The 17,401-nt window shown below is 34.2% G+C and overlaps 1 protein-coding gene across 1 annotated transcript in view; it reads left to right on the top strand.

Annotated features, from left to right (window-relative positions):
- Positions 1–17,401, top strand: part of SLC9C1 (solute carrier family 9 member C1) — a 113,962-nt gene that overhangs the window by 38,686 nt on the left and 57,875 nt on the right. The window contains exons 9-11 of the mRNA XM_066346913.1: positions 2,923–3,097; positions 14,141–14,222; positions 16,426–16,592. Coding sequence (XP_066203010.1) covers positions 2,923–3,097; positions 14,141–14,222; positions 16,426–16,592 — 424 coding nt within the window. The remainder of the gene's footprint in view (positions 1–2,922; positions 3,098–14,140; positions 14,223–16,425; positions 16,593–17,401) is intronic.

The raw sequence follows: 17,401 nt of genomic DNA, 5'->3' as shown, positions 1-17,401 counted from the left end.
AGGTTCTATTGTTGGCATATAAGAAAGCAATAGACTTCTGTACATTAATTTTGTATCCTGTGGCCTTACTCTATTGGTTTATTGTTTCTAATAGCCTTTCTGTGGAGTCTTTGGGGTTTTCTATATATAAGATGATATCATCTTCAAAATGAAACCTTTATTTTTTTTATATTCCCAGAAGTAGAACTGCTGAGTCATAAAGTAGTTCCATTTTGAATTTTTTGAGGTAACTCCATGTTGCTCTCAACTGTGACTATACCAGTCTGCATTCCCACCACCAGTGCACAAGCATTCTGTTTTCTCCTTGCCAATGTTTTTTTTTTTTTTTTTTTTTTTTTGGTTGATTATTGATGATAATCATTCTGACATATGTGAGGTGATATCTCATTGTGGTTTTAATTTACATTTCTCTGATGATGAGCGACATTGAGCATCTTTTTATATGACTATCTGCCACCTCTATGTCTTCTTTGGAGAAGTGTCTATTCAAGTCATTTGCCCATTTCTTAACTGGATTGTTGTTTTTTATTGCTTGTTTGTTTGTTTTAGTGTTGTTTCATAAGTTCCTTATAAATTTTGTGTATTAAGCCCTTATCAGATGAGTTAACAAATATGTTCTACTATTCAGTGAGTTGTCTTTTCATTTTGTTGATGGTATCTTTTGCTGTGCATAAAAGTTTTAGTTTGATACAGTTCAATTTGTTTATTTTTTCTTTTGTTTCACTTGCCTGAGGTGATATATCAGAAAAACATTGTTACAAGAAATGTTTAAGATTGTACTGCTTATGGATTTTTATGGTTCAGGTCTAACATTTAAGTCTTTAATCTATTTTAAATTATTCTTATATATGGTGTGAGAATATGGTTTATTTTTATTCTTTTGCACATATCTGTCCAATTTTCCCAACACCATTTCTTAAATAGACCATCCCTACCCAATTGTATGTTTTTGCTTCATTTGTCAAATATTAATAGATTATAAAGGCATGGGTTTATTTTTGGGCTCTCTATTTTGTTCTATTGATCTATATGTCTGTTTTTATGCTAGTACCATGCTGTTTTGATTACTATGGCTTTGTAGTATATTTTTATATTAGGTAGTGTGATGCCTCCAACTTTGTTCTTCTTTCTCAAGATCATTGTTGCTATTCAGACTATTTTGTGTTTCTATATGAATTTTTGGAATATTTGTTCTAGTGTTGTGAAATATATTGGTATCGTGATAAAAAATATGTTGAGATTGCTTTGGGTAGTATGGACATTTTTAATAATGTTAATTCTTTCTATACATTAACATGGTATATGGTTCCACTTATTTGTATATTTTTCATGTCAATTTTTGAAAATTGGAGAAAAGAAAATAATTTGTATAACCTTACTATCTAGAGGCGATCACTATTGACATTTGGTACATTTTTTTTAAAATTTATTTATTTATTCATTTTAGAGAGGAGAGAGAAAGGGAGAGAGAGAGAGAGACAGAGAGGGAGACAGAGAGGAGAGAGAGAGAGAGAGAGAAGGTGGGGAGGAGCTGGAAGCATCAACTCCCATATGCGCCTTGACCAGGCAAGCCCAGGGTTTCGAACCGGCGACCTTAGCATTTCCAGGTTGACGCCTTATCCACTGCGCCACCACAGGTCAGGCTGACATTTGGTACATTTTGTCCAGTGGTTTTTTCATTTTCTTGCTTTGCTTACATAATATTGTGAAACAATTTCCTACTAATCATAGATCAAGATAGCTTTTTTAGAATCATAAGGAAGTCCTCTTTGTAGATGTCCTTTTTTTCCTCAAATGCTTTCTTCAGTCTCTTTTCCAATATAGAGGGGCAGAAGAGGGTCTGCTCATAGAAGTGAGAAGATGACATAGAGAGGAAAACCCACCATAATTTGAGTCTCACAACTTCTTAATCTACATCACTAAAATAATTAACAAATTGCCCTGGCCGGTTGGCTCAGTGGTAGAGCATCGGCCTAGCGTGCGGAGGACCCGGGTTCGATTCCCAGCCAGGGCACACAGGAGAAGAGCCCATTTGCTTCTCCACCCCTCTGCTGCGCTTTCCTCTCTGTCTCTCTCTTCCCCTCCTGCAGCCAAGGCTCCACTGGAGCAAAGATGGCCCGGGCGCTGGGGATGGCTCTGTGGCCTCTGCCTCAGGCGCTAGAGTGGCTCTGGTCGCAACATGGCGACGCCCAGGATGGGCAGAGCATCGCCCCCTGGTGGGCAGAGCGTCCCCCTGGTGGGCGTGCCGAGTGGATCCTGGTCGGGCGCATGCGGGAGTCTGTCTGACTGTCTCTCCCTGTTTCCAGCTTCAGAAAAATGAAAAAAAAAAATAATAATAATAATTAACAAATTAACATCTTATTTCTATTTAGTAATATTAGTTGGGAGTCGACATCAAATCAGCTAGTGCCAAGGAAATAAAAATTAGTGCCAAATTATCAAATACATTTAGTATAAAATATAGGAGTTATATGTAACTGAAAGAAGAAATAGAAATGAGTTGACCAGTATTGTACAGATTCAGCAAGATTTAAGTTTATGAAGAAAAAGAAAAGGAGAACTTTTTTTTCTTATTCATTACATTTGTTTTTATTTTTAGGGGGATCCCAGAGTGAAATGCATGTCTACAAAACACCTTTAACTTTTTCTTTTTCAGCTAAAAAAAGCACACTCATGCTAATGTGGAATTTCTCTACTACTCACCCAACAGGAAGAAATGGAAAAAATTAATATCATTCTCTTGACATGTCTTTCTATGGAAGGCCCCTCTGCCTTCCTTTGATGCTATAGCAACAGTGTGTGAAAGATGCCTCATTTGTCTGAGAGTTGGTAATTCTACGGGGAATAGATTGAAATGAATAGAGTAGGATAAAAGTTTCTATGACAAGAATAATTTCTTAAAATTTGTTTTGTTTTTTTTAGACTTCTGGTCTTTCTATTAATGAGCCCTCTTTTGTCTCGACTTGGTGATGAGCTCAGCTGGCGCTCAGCATTCATAATAGTCTGTAGTGAAATGAGAGGGGTGCCTAATATAAACATGGCCTTTCTGCTTGCCTACTCTGACCTTCCTCTTGGAACAGAGAGGGAAAAATCTCAGGTAAAGAAACATGTATTTTTTTGACTATTTAATTGAAACTGTTGCTTTGTCCTAAAATATGCATTTGTAGTGAGATAGCTCAACACCACTTAGATTGTGTGGGTGATTTAGCTATGATGGCAAGATTGGGCAAAGGAGGAACAACTGGCAACTTTCTTCTTCCTCATTCTAGCTTAGGCATCCCTAAATTCTTTTCTCATACTCCTAAATATAGTTTATTATGAAAGTTGAAGGAATCAAAACTTATAAATCATTTCAAATAGTATCTGATATAGAGTATGCACTTAATAAATGTTTTTACTTTTATTTCCATCTAATATCCACTCAAGAAAAACAGAAACCTACTTATGATTTGCTCTATTGCCTTCTGTAACTTTATGAGTCTATATTTAGTAATTCCAGGAACCAAAACATTTTAATTGTTAAGTGAAGTTATGTTCAAAATAGTACTCCCAAACTCTCCTTAACATAATGGTCATTACTCTCCCTCTATCTTATCTCAAGGTAAGATCTCTGTAAGAAATTTTTTATGCAGATCATAATGCATCTAATATTTGCACTGAAGTTTTCTATATAAATTCCAAATGTAAAGAGAACAACAGCAAGATCACTATTTCAATAATAGTCCAAACATTAAAAAAACTAAGTATTTAAACACTGCTTTAAAAAAATATCTAATATTACATGGCCTCCCCCTTGTTTTTAACCTATCTCAACCTGCCTAATCAATAATAAAATGGTAAGAGTCATCTCTAGTACTTCACTATCTCAAAGGGTTATTGTGAAATGTTGAAAATATACATAAAATGTATAATATGTTTAACATATAGTAAGTGCACATAGCATGAGCCAAGATGATGATGATGATGATGACGATGATGATAATGATAGTGATGCCATGCAGACCTTCTTTGAAATAAAACCTGAGTAAATAAAACCATTTAATGAAATATCCTCACTAATAGTAACTAATTGTGAAGAAAGTAACATTCTTTCTTTCCTTTAAGTTGTCTAACTCCTACAGCTAACTATTAATCACTCATAAAGAGGTACTACAGTGAAGGGTTAAAAATATTAACTCAATCTTATTTCTGCTATTCACAAGTTAAATGACCTGAAGTAAGTTATAGTGCCTCAGCTTCCCATCTGTATAAATGGACCATATTTACATTTACATCATAGAATTGTAGTGAGAATTAGGTAAGCCTGATATATTGTATAATATGCTTACTATATAAATGTTGGCTCTTATCACTATTAAACTGTCTTTAGCTAACTCAGTGGTCTTCAATTTTGAATGTACTTTAGAAAGCTTCAGGAACTTTTAGAAAAATACCAATGCTTATGGAATTTTGACCCTGGCCATGATGAATAATAAATATCAGACTTACTTCCAATAGCAAATAACTATAAAATTGGTTACATATATATGAAGCAACTGACTTTAAGTAGGACAAGAACATTGCATAGTTAGATCTTTGAGAGAAGGATAAACAGATTAGGTGAGTTCACATTCACTCTGGCTTTCTTCCAAATTGTAGCACAAAGAAGTGGAGGTCAAACAGAGAACAGTAGTCTCACTGAGTGTAAAAAATAGCATTAGGGTGACTGAAGCAGCATGAGTTTGGGGGCAGAGTGCCATGAGGGAAGAAGTGTAAAGAGATAAGAGTACCAGAAATCTGCAAAGGGATTCCTTCTAGTCATTAGTCCAATACTAATCTGTGCAAGCAGAGAATTAGAAAAAGATTATCAGAAAAAAGCTCTTGAGTTTTAGACATTCTGAAGGTCAAACAGAACTAACAGATACTAGAGCTCTGACTACATATAGTATAAACCTCATGAGCACCACATGTGTTAAGTCCTGACCCCAGAAAGACTATGCCTCAGAAATGACAGTTAAGCCCTACAATGAGGTTTAGTCTAGATCCAGTCTAAGAAAGACTAAAGCCATGCTCTGGCAGGATAATGTGATTTTCCATTACGTTAACTGACTGACACGTAAAACTCAAAACTCTTTAAGGGGAGATAACAATCAAGACTCTCAAGAAGCTAAAATCCATAATGTCCAACCTAAAATAAAATATTGCTATATATATGAAGAAGCAGAAAAATGTGACTTATAATTAAAAGAGAAAATTATTCAATTGACACAGACCCAGATGACATAGATGTTGAAACTAGCAGCACTATTAAACATACATTCAAGAACTCAAGGAAAAAAAATAAAAAATAGACATATAAAATGAAGACATGGGATATTTCTGTGAGAAAAAAAGGAAGTTCTAGAATTGAAAATAGAATATTTGAAATGAAGAATTTCATTTAAGTGCTTAATAGTAGATTAAACTGAAAAAGGGTAAAAATAAGCAATCTTAAATTAATACGTTTCAAACTAGAGTGGGAAATTATATGACGCTAAAACTAATAACTAAATGGAGAAATAGGCAAGTTTTATTTGGAGACTTTAACATTACTCCCTGTAATTTGTTCAACAAATTATAAAGCAACAATCAGCAAGGATATGCAAGAAATGAAAAATAACATCAACCAATAGGATGTAATTGACATTTATAGAATCATATTATTGATGTAGTAAAAGCACTTAACAAAATTCAGTAACTATTCATGAAGAAATCTTTCAAGATATACAAATAAAAGGGAATTTCTAATGTTGATAAAGAACATCTACATAAAGTCTATAGGTAATATTATAAGTAATCATAAAAGACTGCTTTCTCTTTAAGATTCGGAATAATGTAAGAATGTCTACTCTCACTCCTCTTACTGAATATCATAATGGAAAGTTCTAGCTTGCATCATAATATAAGCAAAGAAAGAAAATGCATGAATATTGAAAAGAAATCAAACTATCTCTATTTGCAGATTATATGATTATCTATACAGAAAAATTTCAAAGATTAAAAACAACAGAAGAAAAATAAAAACCTTTTAGGACTAACTGAGCTCATTGAGTCTCAGGATATGAATATTAAAAAAGGTAATTTTAGCCCTGGCCGGTTGGTTCAGAGGTAGAGCGTCGGCCTAGCGTGCGGAGGACCCGGGTTTGATTCCCGACCAGGGCACACAGGAGAAGCGCCCATTTGCTTCTCCACCCCTCCCTCCTTCCTCTCTGTCTCTCTCTTCCCCTCCCGCAGCCAAGGCTCCATTGGAGCAAAGATGGCCCGGGTGCTGGGGATGGCTCTGTGGCCTCTGCCTCAGGCGCTAGAGTGGCTCTGGTCGTAACATGGTGACGCCCAGGATGGGCAGAGCATCACCCCCTGGTGGGCAGAGCCTCGCCCCATGGTGGGCGTGCCGGGTGGATCCCGGTCGGGCGCATGCGGGAGTCTGTCTGACTGTCTCTCCCTGTTTCCAGCTTCAGAAAAATGCAAAAAAAAAAAGGTAATTTTACATACTAACAGTTAATGCAGAAAAACCAAATTAATGATATAATGTCATGTGCAATTATAGAAAAAAAAAAACCAAGAGAATGAAAATAAAAACAATTTTGGAAAAGAAGACTAAAATGGGAGGAGTCAGTATACCTAATTTTAAAGAATTATAACATTTATAGTAATGGAGACTGCATTAATGGCAAGGAGAAAGACACATGTAACAGAATAAAGGAATACATCCACACAAAAGTTCCCAGTTGATATTTGATAAAAGTACAAAGCAATTCAGTAGAAGATGAATAGCTCTATTAACAAATGGTGCTGAAAAATTGGACATTAATAGGCAAAAAGAAAAAGGAAAAGAAAAAGAAATTAACCTTACCCTAAGTTTCACATTGTTCACAAAAATTAATTCAAATCGATTACAGAACTAAATATAAAATATAAAACTAAAAAGATTTTTAAAAACTTGGAGTAAAATAAAATAATTTTTAAAAACTGTCAATGCAGTATTGGACAAAATTTTTAAGTTTGACACCAAGAGCTCAATCCGTAAAAAAATAATAATTATTTATAAAAATAAAATTTTTTACTCTAGAGAAGATTCTGTTAAGAACATTAAAGACAAATTCCAGAATGAAAGATAATATTTGCAAACCACATATCTAACAAAGTTTCATACTTAGAAGGCATATACACCCTCAAAACTATACAGTAAAAGAAAACAACATGGTCCATTGCACCAAATAAATGAAGAGACACCTTACTAAAAAAATGATGCACAGATAATAAGTTAGCATGGAAAGATGGTCAGCATCATTAGCCATTAGGGACATGCAAATTAACACCACAAAGAGATATCATCTATTTATAAGGGAGAAAATAAAATATAGTGAAACACCAATTATTGTGAGAGTGCAGAGAACCTGGGCCACTTATTTATAGCTATTAGAAATTATCAGTCACTCTGGGACAGAATTTGTCAGTCACTTAAAAAAATTACACATACAACAAACATGCAGTCTGACGATTGCATTCCTGGTAATTTATCCTAGAAAAATAAGAACTCATGTCTATACAAACCTGCATATGAATTTCTGTAGTAGCTTTATTTATAATAACCAAAAACTGAAAATAACTCAGATGTCCTTTAACAGGCAAATATTTAAATATACTGTTATGCAACCGCACAATGGAATAGTACTCAACAATAAAAAGAACAAACTATAGATAAAAGCAACAACCTTGATAAATCTCCAGAGAACTATTATATATTGAGTAAAAAAGCTACTCTCAAAAAATAGTATGTACTAGCCTGACCAGGCTTTGGCGCAGTAGATAGAGCATTGAACTGGGATGTGGAGGACCCAGGTTCGAGACCCCGAGGTCGCCAGCTTGAGCACAGGCTCATCTGCTTTGAGCAAGGCTCACCAGCTTGAACCCAAGGTCACTGGCTAGAGCAAGGGGTCACTCAGTCTGCTGTAGCCCCAGGACAAGGCACATATGAGACAGCGATCAATGAACAACTAAGGAGCCACAACAAAGAATTGATGTTTCTCATCTATCTCCCTTCCTATCTGTCTGTCCCTATCTGTCTCTCTCTCTCTGACTTTCTCTGTCTCTCTGTCTCTCTCTCTCTCTCATACACACATACACACACACACAAATAATATGTACTATATGATTCCATTTATATAATATTTTTAAGTGACAAAATTATAACTGGTGAACAAGTTAGTGGTTATCAGTAGTAAAGAGGAGTGGGGACAGGAAGGATGTGGATGCAGCTATAAAAGGCAACATGAGTAATTCTTATGGTATGAAACTGTTCCATGTCTTGACTGTATCATTATCAATATCCTGGTTGTCACATTTTACTATAGCTTTGGAAAATGTTACTTAGGGACAACTAGGTAAATATTACAGAGGATTTCTCTGTGTTTTCTTAAAACTGTATGTAAATCTACAATTAACTGAAAATGTTAAATTAAAAAAAGGTGAGAGAAGGAAGACAGAGAACAAGAAACAGAGATAAGAAACAAATGACCAGTATCAGTAATAAAAAACAGAATATGACTGCAAATTATATAGTTATTAATTGAAGAGTAACTATAAACTATGTGTTACTTGGTCAAAAAAATTAACTGCTTATGTTAAATGATTAAATTCCTCAAAAAAACACTACTTACCCAAACTGACATAAGAGAAAATTCAAAACCTGAATAGCACTCTATCTGTTAAAGAAATTGGATATATAAATTAAAATTTTCCCACAGAGAAAACTAAGGCTGCACTGGCAAGTTCTACTAAACATTTAAGGAATAAATAATACCAATTCTACACAAACTCTTCCCAAGATTAGAAAAGAGTGGAACGCTTCCTTATTTTATGTGGCTAACCCATTCTTATACCAAATACTAACAAAGATATTACCAAAAAATATACTGATTATACAGGATGCAAAAATTTGTTTAAATATTTATATATAGCCAACAAATTAAATATATATAAAAGAATAATTCATTATGATCAATTAGGTTTTATCCAAAACTGTTAGTTTAATATTTTTTTAAGAATATGCAGAATCTTTAAAAACTGAATTCATAGAAACAGAGAACATATCAGTGGTTACTGAGGTAGGGGGAATTACATTTTAAAAGTTTTCATTATGAGAAAAAAAAGTGTGGCACTATGTAAAATAATGGATGTTAACTAAATCTGTTGTGATAATCATATTTTAAAAGCTAGTTTAGAAGTAATTTCTCATTAGTTCTGATATATCCAATATTCAGAAGTGAGTCAATAAGTTCAGTCCACAATCAAGAAGAGGTGATTCAGTAAACCTAAATATCAGAAGGTAGATATCACTGGAAGCTATCTTTAAGGCTCCTTTCCATAATTTGTCAAATTTGTGCACTTAAAACTACAAGACATTGTTGAGGGAAATTTGGAAACCAAAATAAATGGAGAGACACACTATAATCATGGGTAAGGAGACAAAATCATTAAGATATCACTATATTCAAAACAATCCCAGCAACTTTGTTTCAGACACAAATAAGCTCTAAATATATAGAAATACAAAAACCTAGAACAGGCATAACAATTTTGAAAAAGAACTAAGTTGAAGGATCTATGTTATCTGATATAAAGACTTACTATAAGAATACAATAAAAAAGTTGAATAGGATATTGGGATAAAAATAAGTAAATGGGATATAAAGAAGAATCCAAAGTAGAGTCATATTTATACAGTCAATTGATTTTTGCCAAAGGTGCCAAAGCAATTCAATGGGGGAAAAGATAGTCTTTTTGTCAATAATGCTGAACAACTGTATATGCATTTAGAAAAAATAAATGAAAATATCTACTTTTACCTCATACCATATGTAAATCTAAGTTGAGATGGATTATGGACTTGAATATAAAATAAAAAACTCAAGAAGTACTGGAAGATAACAAGAAAATACCTTTGTGATTGTGAAACAAACAAGAGGTTCTGAGAACATAATAAATAACACCGGGGGAACAAAATTTTTGTTGCATCCACAAAAACACCTGTTCTTACCTAATTCGAGTGTGCTGGTCTCAATCCTGGCATTCATTTTTCTCTGTAAGCTACAATTCTTTGCAATTCAAGATTTTAGGTTTTCATTTTATTGTAAAATTTTCAACATTTAGTTTAACATAATGAAGTAGAATGTGTTCTTGGGCATCATCTTTGTAAAAATTATATAATAATTTATATAATACAATAAGTATAATAGACTAAAAGATATGATTGCATCAGAATTTGTCTACTATTTCAAAATAGAACATATAAAAACACTTATTTTAATCATAAAATTTGCACAAAGCTTATTTAAATTCTATTAGGCAAAAATTTGTGTTTATAGCTCTTGCGTTTATGTACTTGTTGAGGACAATCTTGTTTGATGCTCCAGCAGTAGTCTGCTCACCACTAACAGCTCCAAGATTTTCAGGAAACTTATCAAGGTGACTGTTCAGGAAGTGAATCTTAACGCTCATGTTATATCCTATGTCGTGGAAAGCCAACAGCACCCTTTGAACCAGAAGTTTATAGTTTTCTGCTTTTTTGTTGCCAAAGAAGTTCTTTGTAACTGCCACAAAAGACTGCCATGCTGCTAGAATTCTCCTCATTCATCTTCCTGGCAAATTCTTTGTCACGTATGAGGGTTTGAATTTGAGGTCCATCGAATACACCTGCTTTTATCTTCTTGAAAGACAAGGCAGGAAAAGCAGAAATAATATGCTGAAAGCATTCACTTTCTCTATTCAAAGCCTGAACAAACTGCTTCATTAAGCCAAGTTTGATGTGAAGTGGGGAAAAATGATTCTGTCTCAATTAACTACAGGTTCATTCACAATATTTTGCATCCCTACTTCCAGAGCTTCACGTTTCGGCCACTCCCTCTGTGTCCAGTGTTTCTCTCAAGCTTGGCTGTCACACAAACACAGAAAGCAAGGATGCTTCTTGAAATCTCTCGGTTGTCCTAGCAGGAAATTTACTATTTTGAGATCCACACAAATGATCCAGTTATGCTCCTCATACTTCAGAAAGTCAAGGACAATTTTTATGTCATTATAATCTTCTCGCAGATGAGTTGAATAACCAATTGGAACCCTGCATAAACATTACCATTGTGTAGGAGAACACATTTCAGACTCCATTTAGAGCTGTCAAAAAATAGCCACCATTCTGTTGGACTGTAAGTGGTAACACCTAGCTGGCTTAGAAGACTACTGATATCATGACAGTAAACAAAGTGTTTGTCTTTGGAAAAAAAATCCACAAAGATTTGTTCACGCTTCTTGAAATGGGATACTTTAGCTGACCAGTGAAATACATTTTTTTTCTTGAAGCCTGGAGGCTAATAACTCAGCTGCTTTCTTTGATAGGCCCAAGTCTCTTCCTAAGTCATTCAATTCAGGTTGGCTAAACTGCTGAGGGGTTAATGACTGCTTGGCATCAGAAGAAGACCCTTCAGATTCTACAACCATTTCCTCATGCATCTTTACACTTGATCACCATGTTCACTTTCTTCGTCCTTAGAATAAATAAAACCATTGAAAACTGGAACCGGGTGTGTCTCAGAGTGTGGGATAGCTCGTATTGCTGAAGAAATATTAAGATATGTGATCATATGCCCTTTTTTCTTGCCGATGCCCTCTTGTATGGATCAGACAGAAATAACAGTCACGCTGTGGTCCTTAGGTTCACGCCAAACCATGGGAATACCAAAAGGCATTCCTTTGCGTTTTCCTTTTGTCCAGTCATGAAGCATTTCCTCACAATTATGACACACAATATGAGGAGCCCAATTCTTGTCTTGATCACCAAGGGGAACTTGAAAATAGGCAATATATGCACGTGTCACAAATGATGAAATATTGCGCCTTTGACATTGAAGTGTGTAACAGCCACATATATAACAACAGAAGGTGTCAGGACTATTCTTACATTTACGCCTACTCGAAGAAGCCATGATTCAATCTTAAAACAAAATAAGAGGGTTTTTATCAGATAATAATATTTTACATTTAAAAACAATTACAATTATGTAAAAGTAATGTTTGTAAAACATTAATTGCTTTGTGGTTATGTTCAATGCAAGAGTCGTTGCCCTTTAACTCCAATTTAAAAACCAATGCAAACAACCAAAAAGCCCTTCAATAGAAGACTGGATAAAGAAGATGTGGCACATATACACTATGGAATACTACTCAGCCATAAGAAATGATGACATCAGATCATTTAGAGCAAAATGGTGGGATCTTGATAACATTATACGGAGTGAAATAAGTAAATCAGAAAAAAACAAGAACTACATGATTCCATACATTGGTGGAACATAAAAACGAGACTAAGAGACATGGACAAGAGAGTGGTGGTTACCAGGGGTGGGGGGAGGGAGGACGCAGGAGGGAGGGAGGGAGAGAGTTAGGGGGAGGGGGAGGGGCACAGAGAAAACTAGACAGAGGGTGACGGAGGACAATCTGACTCTACGTGAGGGGTATGCAACATAATTTAATGAAAAAATAACCTAGACATGTTTTCTTTGAATGTATGTACCCTGAATTATTAATGTCATCCCATTAACATTAATAAAAATTTATTAAAAAAAATAAAATAAAAACCAATGCATGTCATTAACTGTAACAAAAAGAAATTAAAAATGCATAAAAACTAGAACATGCACCAAAAAACAGATTTCAGATTTGGAATCAGTGATGCAGAAATATATAGAAAAAGTTGTAAAACCTCATGCAACAGAAAATGAAAAAAAATTGTTTATCAGTGTATTAATTGACCTTCATCAACATTAAAAACAGTGGTCATCAAAAAACAGTTTTACTGAAATGGACAGGTAAGTCACACTAGGAGAAAATATCTACTATGTATATCTGACAATGCATGTATGTCTATCTAGAATATATATTTCAAAATTGCTACAATTTTGTAATAAAAGAAAAACAACCAAATTTTTGAATTAGGAAAAAGAGTTGAATAGACAATTCAAAAAGAAATATTTGTACCACTATGCACAATAATAATACTCAACAACACTATTCTAGGAAAATACAAATTAAAACTACAATGAGAAACTTAATATTTGATTTATATGAAGGTTTTTTAATTGGCAGTTCTTATCTATAGAAATAGAAATTAGAACAGTAGTTGCCTCGCATGGGGTGGAGATTGAAATTTGAGGGTATATGACAAGAGTCCATATCATGATAGGATATATATATGCACTATCCAAATTTATCAATGGTGCACAAGTATATTTCAGTGTAGGTAGATTGTACCTTAGTTTTTCTAATTACCAATGCTTGGGATGCACCTGTTAAGAATTAATTCAGTATATTTATTGAGTGTACTCTGGTCACCAGTATTTGAAAGTTTTCCAAGTGATTGTAATATGCAATCTCAAGAGTTCCTGATATGATTTAATGCTCTGTCCCTAAACTCCATCTGAGGCCAAACAATAGGGAACTGAATAAGGTTTTACCAAGTTCTGGAAGTCAGAATTCCATAAATCACCAGGTATTCAGCCTCAGATTGAAAAATATTGCTCCACTTGTCTATGGAGATCAACTTGGGATATAAGAGACAGAAAACAAGTGTCACCAGAAACAAGAATTGCTCCTCCTTGATTACAATGAAGGGATGCCAGAACACAAAGTATGAGGTGGAGCAAACATATCAAAGCCTCCGTGCTGTTCTCTTCATGGGTGAGGAGAATTGTTCGATATACATGAACTGGTAATATTGAGCAAAGAACTGCATGGCTATGTACCTGGAGGCATGTATACTAGGTAAGAATTGATAAAGTACAGCCAATTCTCAAGGCCCAAGAAACTCAGTAGTGAAATTTAAAGACAAGTATTTTTTCCCAAGTCTGTATAAGTGTATGTTTACTTGTCAAACCATCTGATTTCTGGTTTGGTTCCAAAAGCATGGATGAAATATATACAGGAAGATAAAGAATCTCTGAGAATTTTCATCATGTCTGACATTCAAATTCTGCCCCCTACGTATATCTATTGACAGCCTAGCTTAATTTACATTGGTAAATATAAAAGATGTGCAATTATAATGAATATTTTGTATTTTTTTCAATTCTAGGTATTATTTCATGGAATGTCAGTATTCTTATTGACTCTAATTGCCAATAGAATAATTTTACCAATCGCAGTTAGTAAACTAGGTAAGCCTACTAATTACTGTTCTGAGTGAAAGAGAAATATTCTAATTAACTCTAAATAATATATATTATTTAATATTAATTTAGAAAAATAATATCATAGAGTCATGTGTTTATCAAAGTTAACAAACCTCATATAAATAAATTAGAAAACATAGCAGATAGTAGATTACTGAGGAAATTATATTTGTAATAGTATATGATTAAAGTCTATAAAAGACCACTCTAGTTTTGTGGATAACTGATTGGGGATAAGAGAATAAGGAGAGGGGAAGCAGAAATAGTTTTATGAGGTTGTTTGCATAAAGCAATATGTCTGTTTTAATTCCCCATTTTTAACAATTGAGAAATTGAGATTTAGAGAGTTAAAAGTCTTTACCTAAAATCATACAACTAGGTAATGATAGTTAAGAACTAGAAACACACTGCCTTGATTCTTTTAATCCATTATATTTTTAGCTGCTCTGTTATTCTTTTTATTACACAGTTTTCACTCTCATAGTATATTTTATCAATCTAAAATTTCATCTTTATGGATAACATTATACTACCCAATCTCCCTTCCTTTCACATATATGCAACAAAATCTTTTTTCTTTCCTTTTCTTTATTTGTTTTTTTTTTTTAATTCTGTGAGCCTTAGCATAGTAAAATAAGAATGTATTAAAGAAGAAAAGTTTTGCAAAGAGTATTAGATGTTCTACTTTGTAGCTAAATAAATCTAAAATTCTTATTGTGGAGCATCTGTTTATTGCACCGAGACCAGGAAACATTTGTTCATGAAACATCATCACTTTCCAAATAAGCTTCTATGGCTCAAAGAAAAATTTGTGTCTGATAATAAGAGTACTTCAAACCTTAATGAGGTCTGGATATATATATATATATAAATGTATGTGTGCATATGTGTGTGTGTGTATATATATATATGGATAAATATATATAGCATACATACTTACATATATGATCTTACATATAGGTGTGATATATATATATACATATACTCTGTATATGTGTATATTATATATATATGTATGTATGTATCTATACCTATCTATAATTATATGGCATGTATAAATATAGAAGATGCACATGCAGTCCAAAGGCCTGAGAACCAGGAAAGACAACGATGTTACTTCCTGTCCAAATCTGAAAGCAGAAGTGAGACCATTCCGCACCTTAAATTCCATTAGTCAGAGTGAATTTTATTTTGCTCAGCTTGTTGTTCTATCCAGGTCTTTAAGAAATTAGATGAGGTCTGCCCACATTGAAAAATCCATTCTGCTTTACTCAGTCTACCAATTTAATTTAATCCTCTGTCTCTTTGTCTATGGAACTGGGAAAAGAAACTCACCTCAAAAGATGGTCAGCATGCCCTGACCTGGGAGCTCAATTGGTTAGAGGTTCATTCTAATATGCCAAGGTTGTGGATTTGATCCCCAGTCTGGGCACACACAAGAACCAACCAATAGGCCCTGGCCAGTTAGCGCAGTCAGTTAAGAGCTTTGGCCCAAAACAACAAGGTTGTGGGTTCAATCCCCAGTCAGGGCACATATGGAAAACAACCAAAAAATACACAACTGAGTGGAACAATAGATGCTTCCCTTCCCCCTCCCCTCTCTCTCTCTTCCTCTAAAATTCAGAGAAAATTAAGCCCTGGCTAGATAGCTTGGTTGGTTGGAACACTGTCATAGAGTATAGAAGTTGCCTGTTTGATTCCTCAGTTAGGGCACATACAGGAGCAGCTCAATGTTCCTGTTTCTCTCTCTCCCTGCCTCTCTGTCTCAAAATAAATAAATAAATAAGAAAGAAAGAAAAGAAAAAGAACCAACCAATAATTCATGAATAAGTGTAATAACAAAGCCATGTTTTTTCTCCCTCTCTCACATGTCAATAAATAAAAATAAAACAAATGGTCAAGATTATCAAAAAAATACATGCAAAGTGCTGAGATGTACTTTTCAGCATATGGTGAACACTCAAGAAATATTAGCTATTATTATTATTGTGCACCTCAGCTTTTGTGAGAAGTATGAAAGAAGAGAAATTTGAAATTGTTAGTGTTTCAATTATTAAACAATTTATGTTGTCTTTAACTTTAAAAAATAACTACTTAAGAGATATAATATGAACAAAAGGAAACTTTATAATTCAGAACAAAATGGTGATGTTCCTATTATTTATAAGATGTGTTCTTTGTATCAAAGGTCTTGGTGATATCACATCAACAAAATATAAATCACTTTATTATACATTTCAACACTTTCAAGAGATCATCAAATCTGCTGCCTCCTCACTCAAATTAGACAAAGATCTTGCTAACGCAGATTGGAGCATGGTGGAGAAAGCAATTTTATTTCAAAATCCATATGTAGTAAGCAAGTAGTATTTTTAATTTACACCTTCAAAATTAGTATGATTGCCTATAAGTAAGTATAAATGTTGTAAATATTAACTCACAATTTTTAATGCTTATAATTGACAGACACGTTGTATTGGTATCTCCTTACTTAACACAATAGGAAATTTTGTGATTACTATGGGACAAAGGAGAAGTGACCATCTCTTTGAGTATATAAAAAATATATGCGGCCCTGGCCAGTTAGCTCAGTGGTAGAGCTCTGGCCTGGAGTGTGGATGTCCCAGGTACAATTCCCAATCAAGGCACACAGTAAAAGTGACCAACTGCTTCTCCACCCCTACCCTTGCCCCTTCTCTCTCTCTCTCTCTCTCTCTCTCTCTCCTCCTTCTGCAGCCATGGCTTGATTGGTTTGAGCATATTCACCCCAAGCACTCCATGGAGCTTCTGCCTCAGGTGCTAAAAATAGCTGGGTTGTGAGCATGGCCCCAGATGGGCAAAGCATCAACCCCAAACAAGGACTGCTGGTTGAGTCCCAGTTGGATCTCATGCAGGAGTCTGTCTCTCTATCACCCATCCTTTCACTTGGAAAAGAAGAAGAGAAATTATATAATATATTGATATATTATCATTGTATGTATGTGTATATATATATATATAATTATATATATATATATAATTGTGTGTGTGTGTGTGTGTATATATATATATACACTACAACATGTATGTTTAAAAACAGGAGCAGTGTTGCCCTGTTCCCCAGAATTTCTGATTTGGTAGGTCTATGAAGGGATCTGAGAATGTGTGTTTCTAAAGGTTTCCAG

The sequence above is a fragment of the Saccopteryx leptura genome, chromosome 8 (genome assembly GCF_036850995.1).
Source record: "Saccopteryx leptura isolate mSacLep1 chromosome 8, mSacLep1_pri_phased_curated, whole genome shotgun sequence".
NCBI classification, from domain to species: Eukaryota; Metazoa; Chordata; class Mammalia; order Chiroptera; family Emballonuridae; genus Saccopteryx; species Saccopteryx leptura.
Note: the sequence above shows the minus strand (reverse complement) of the source record. Positions and strands in the feature narration are given on the sequence as shown.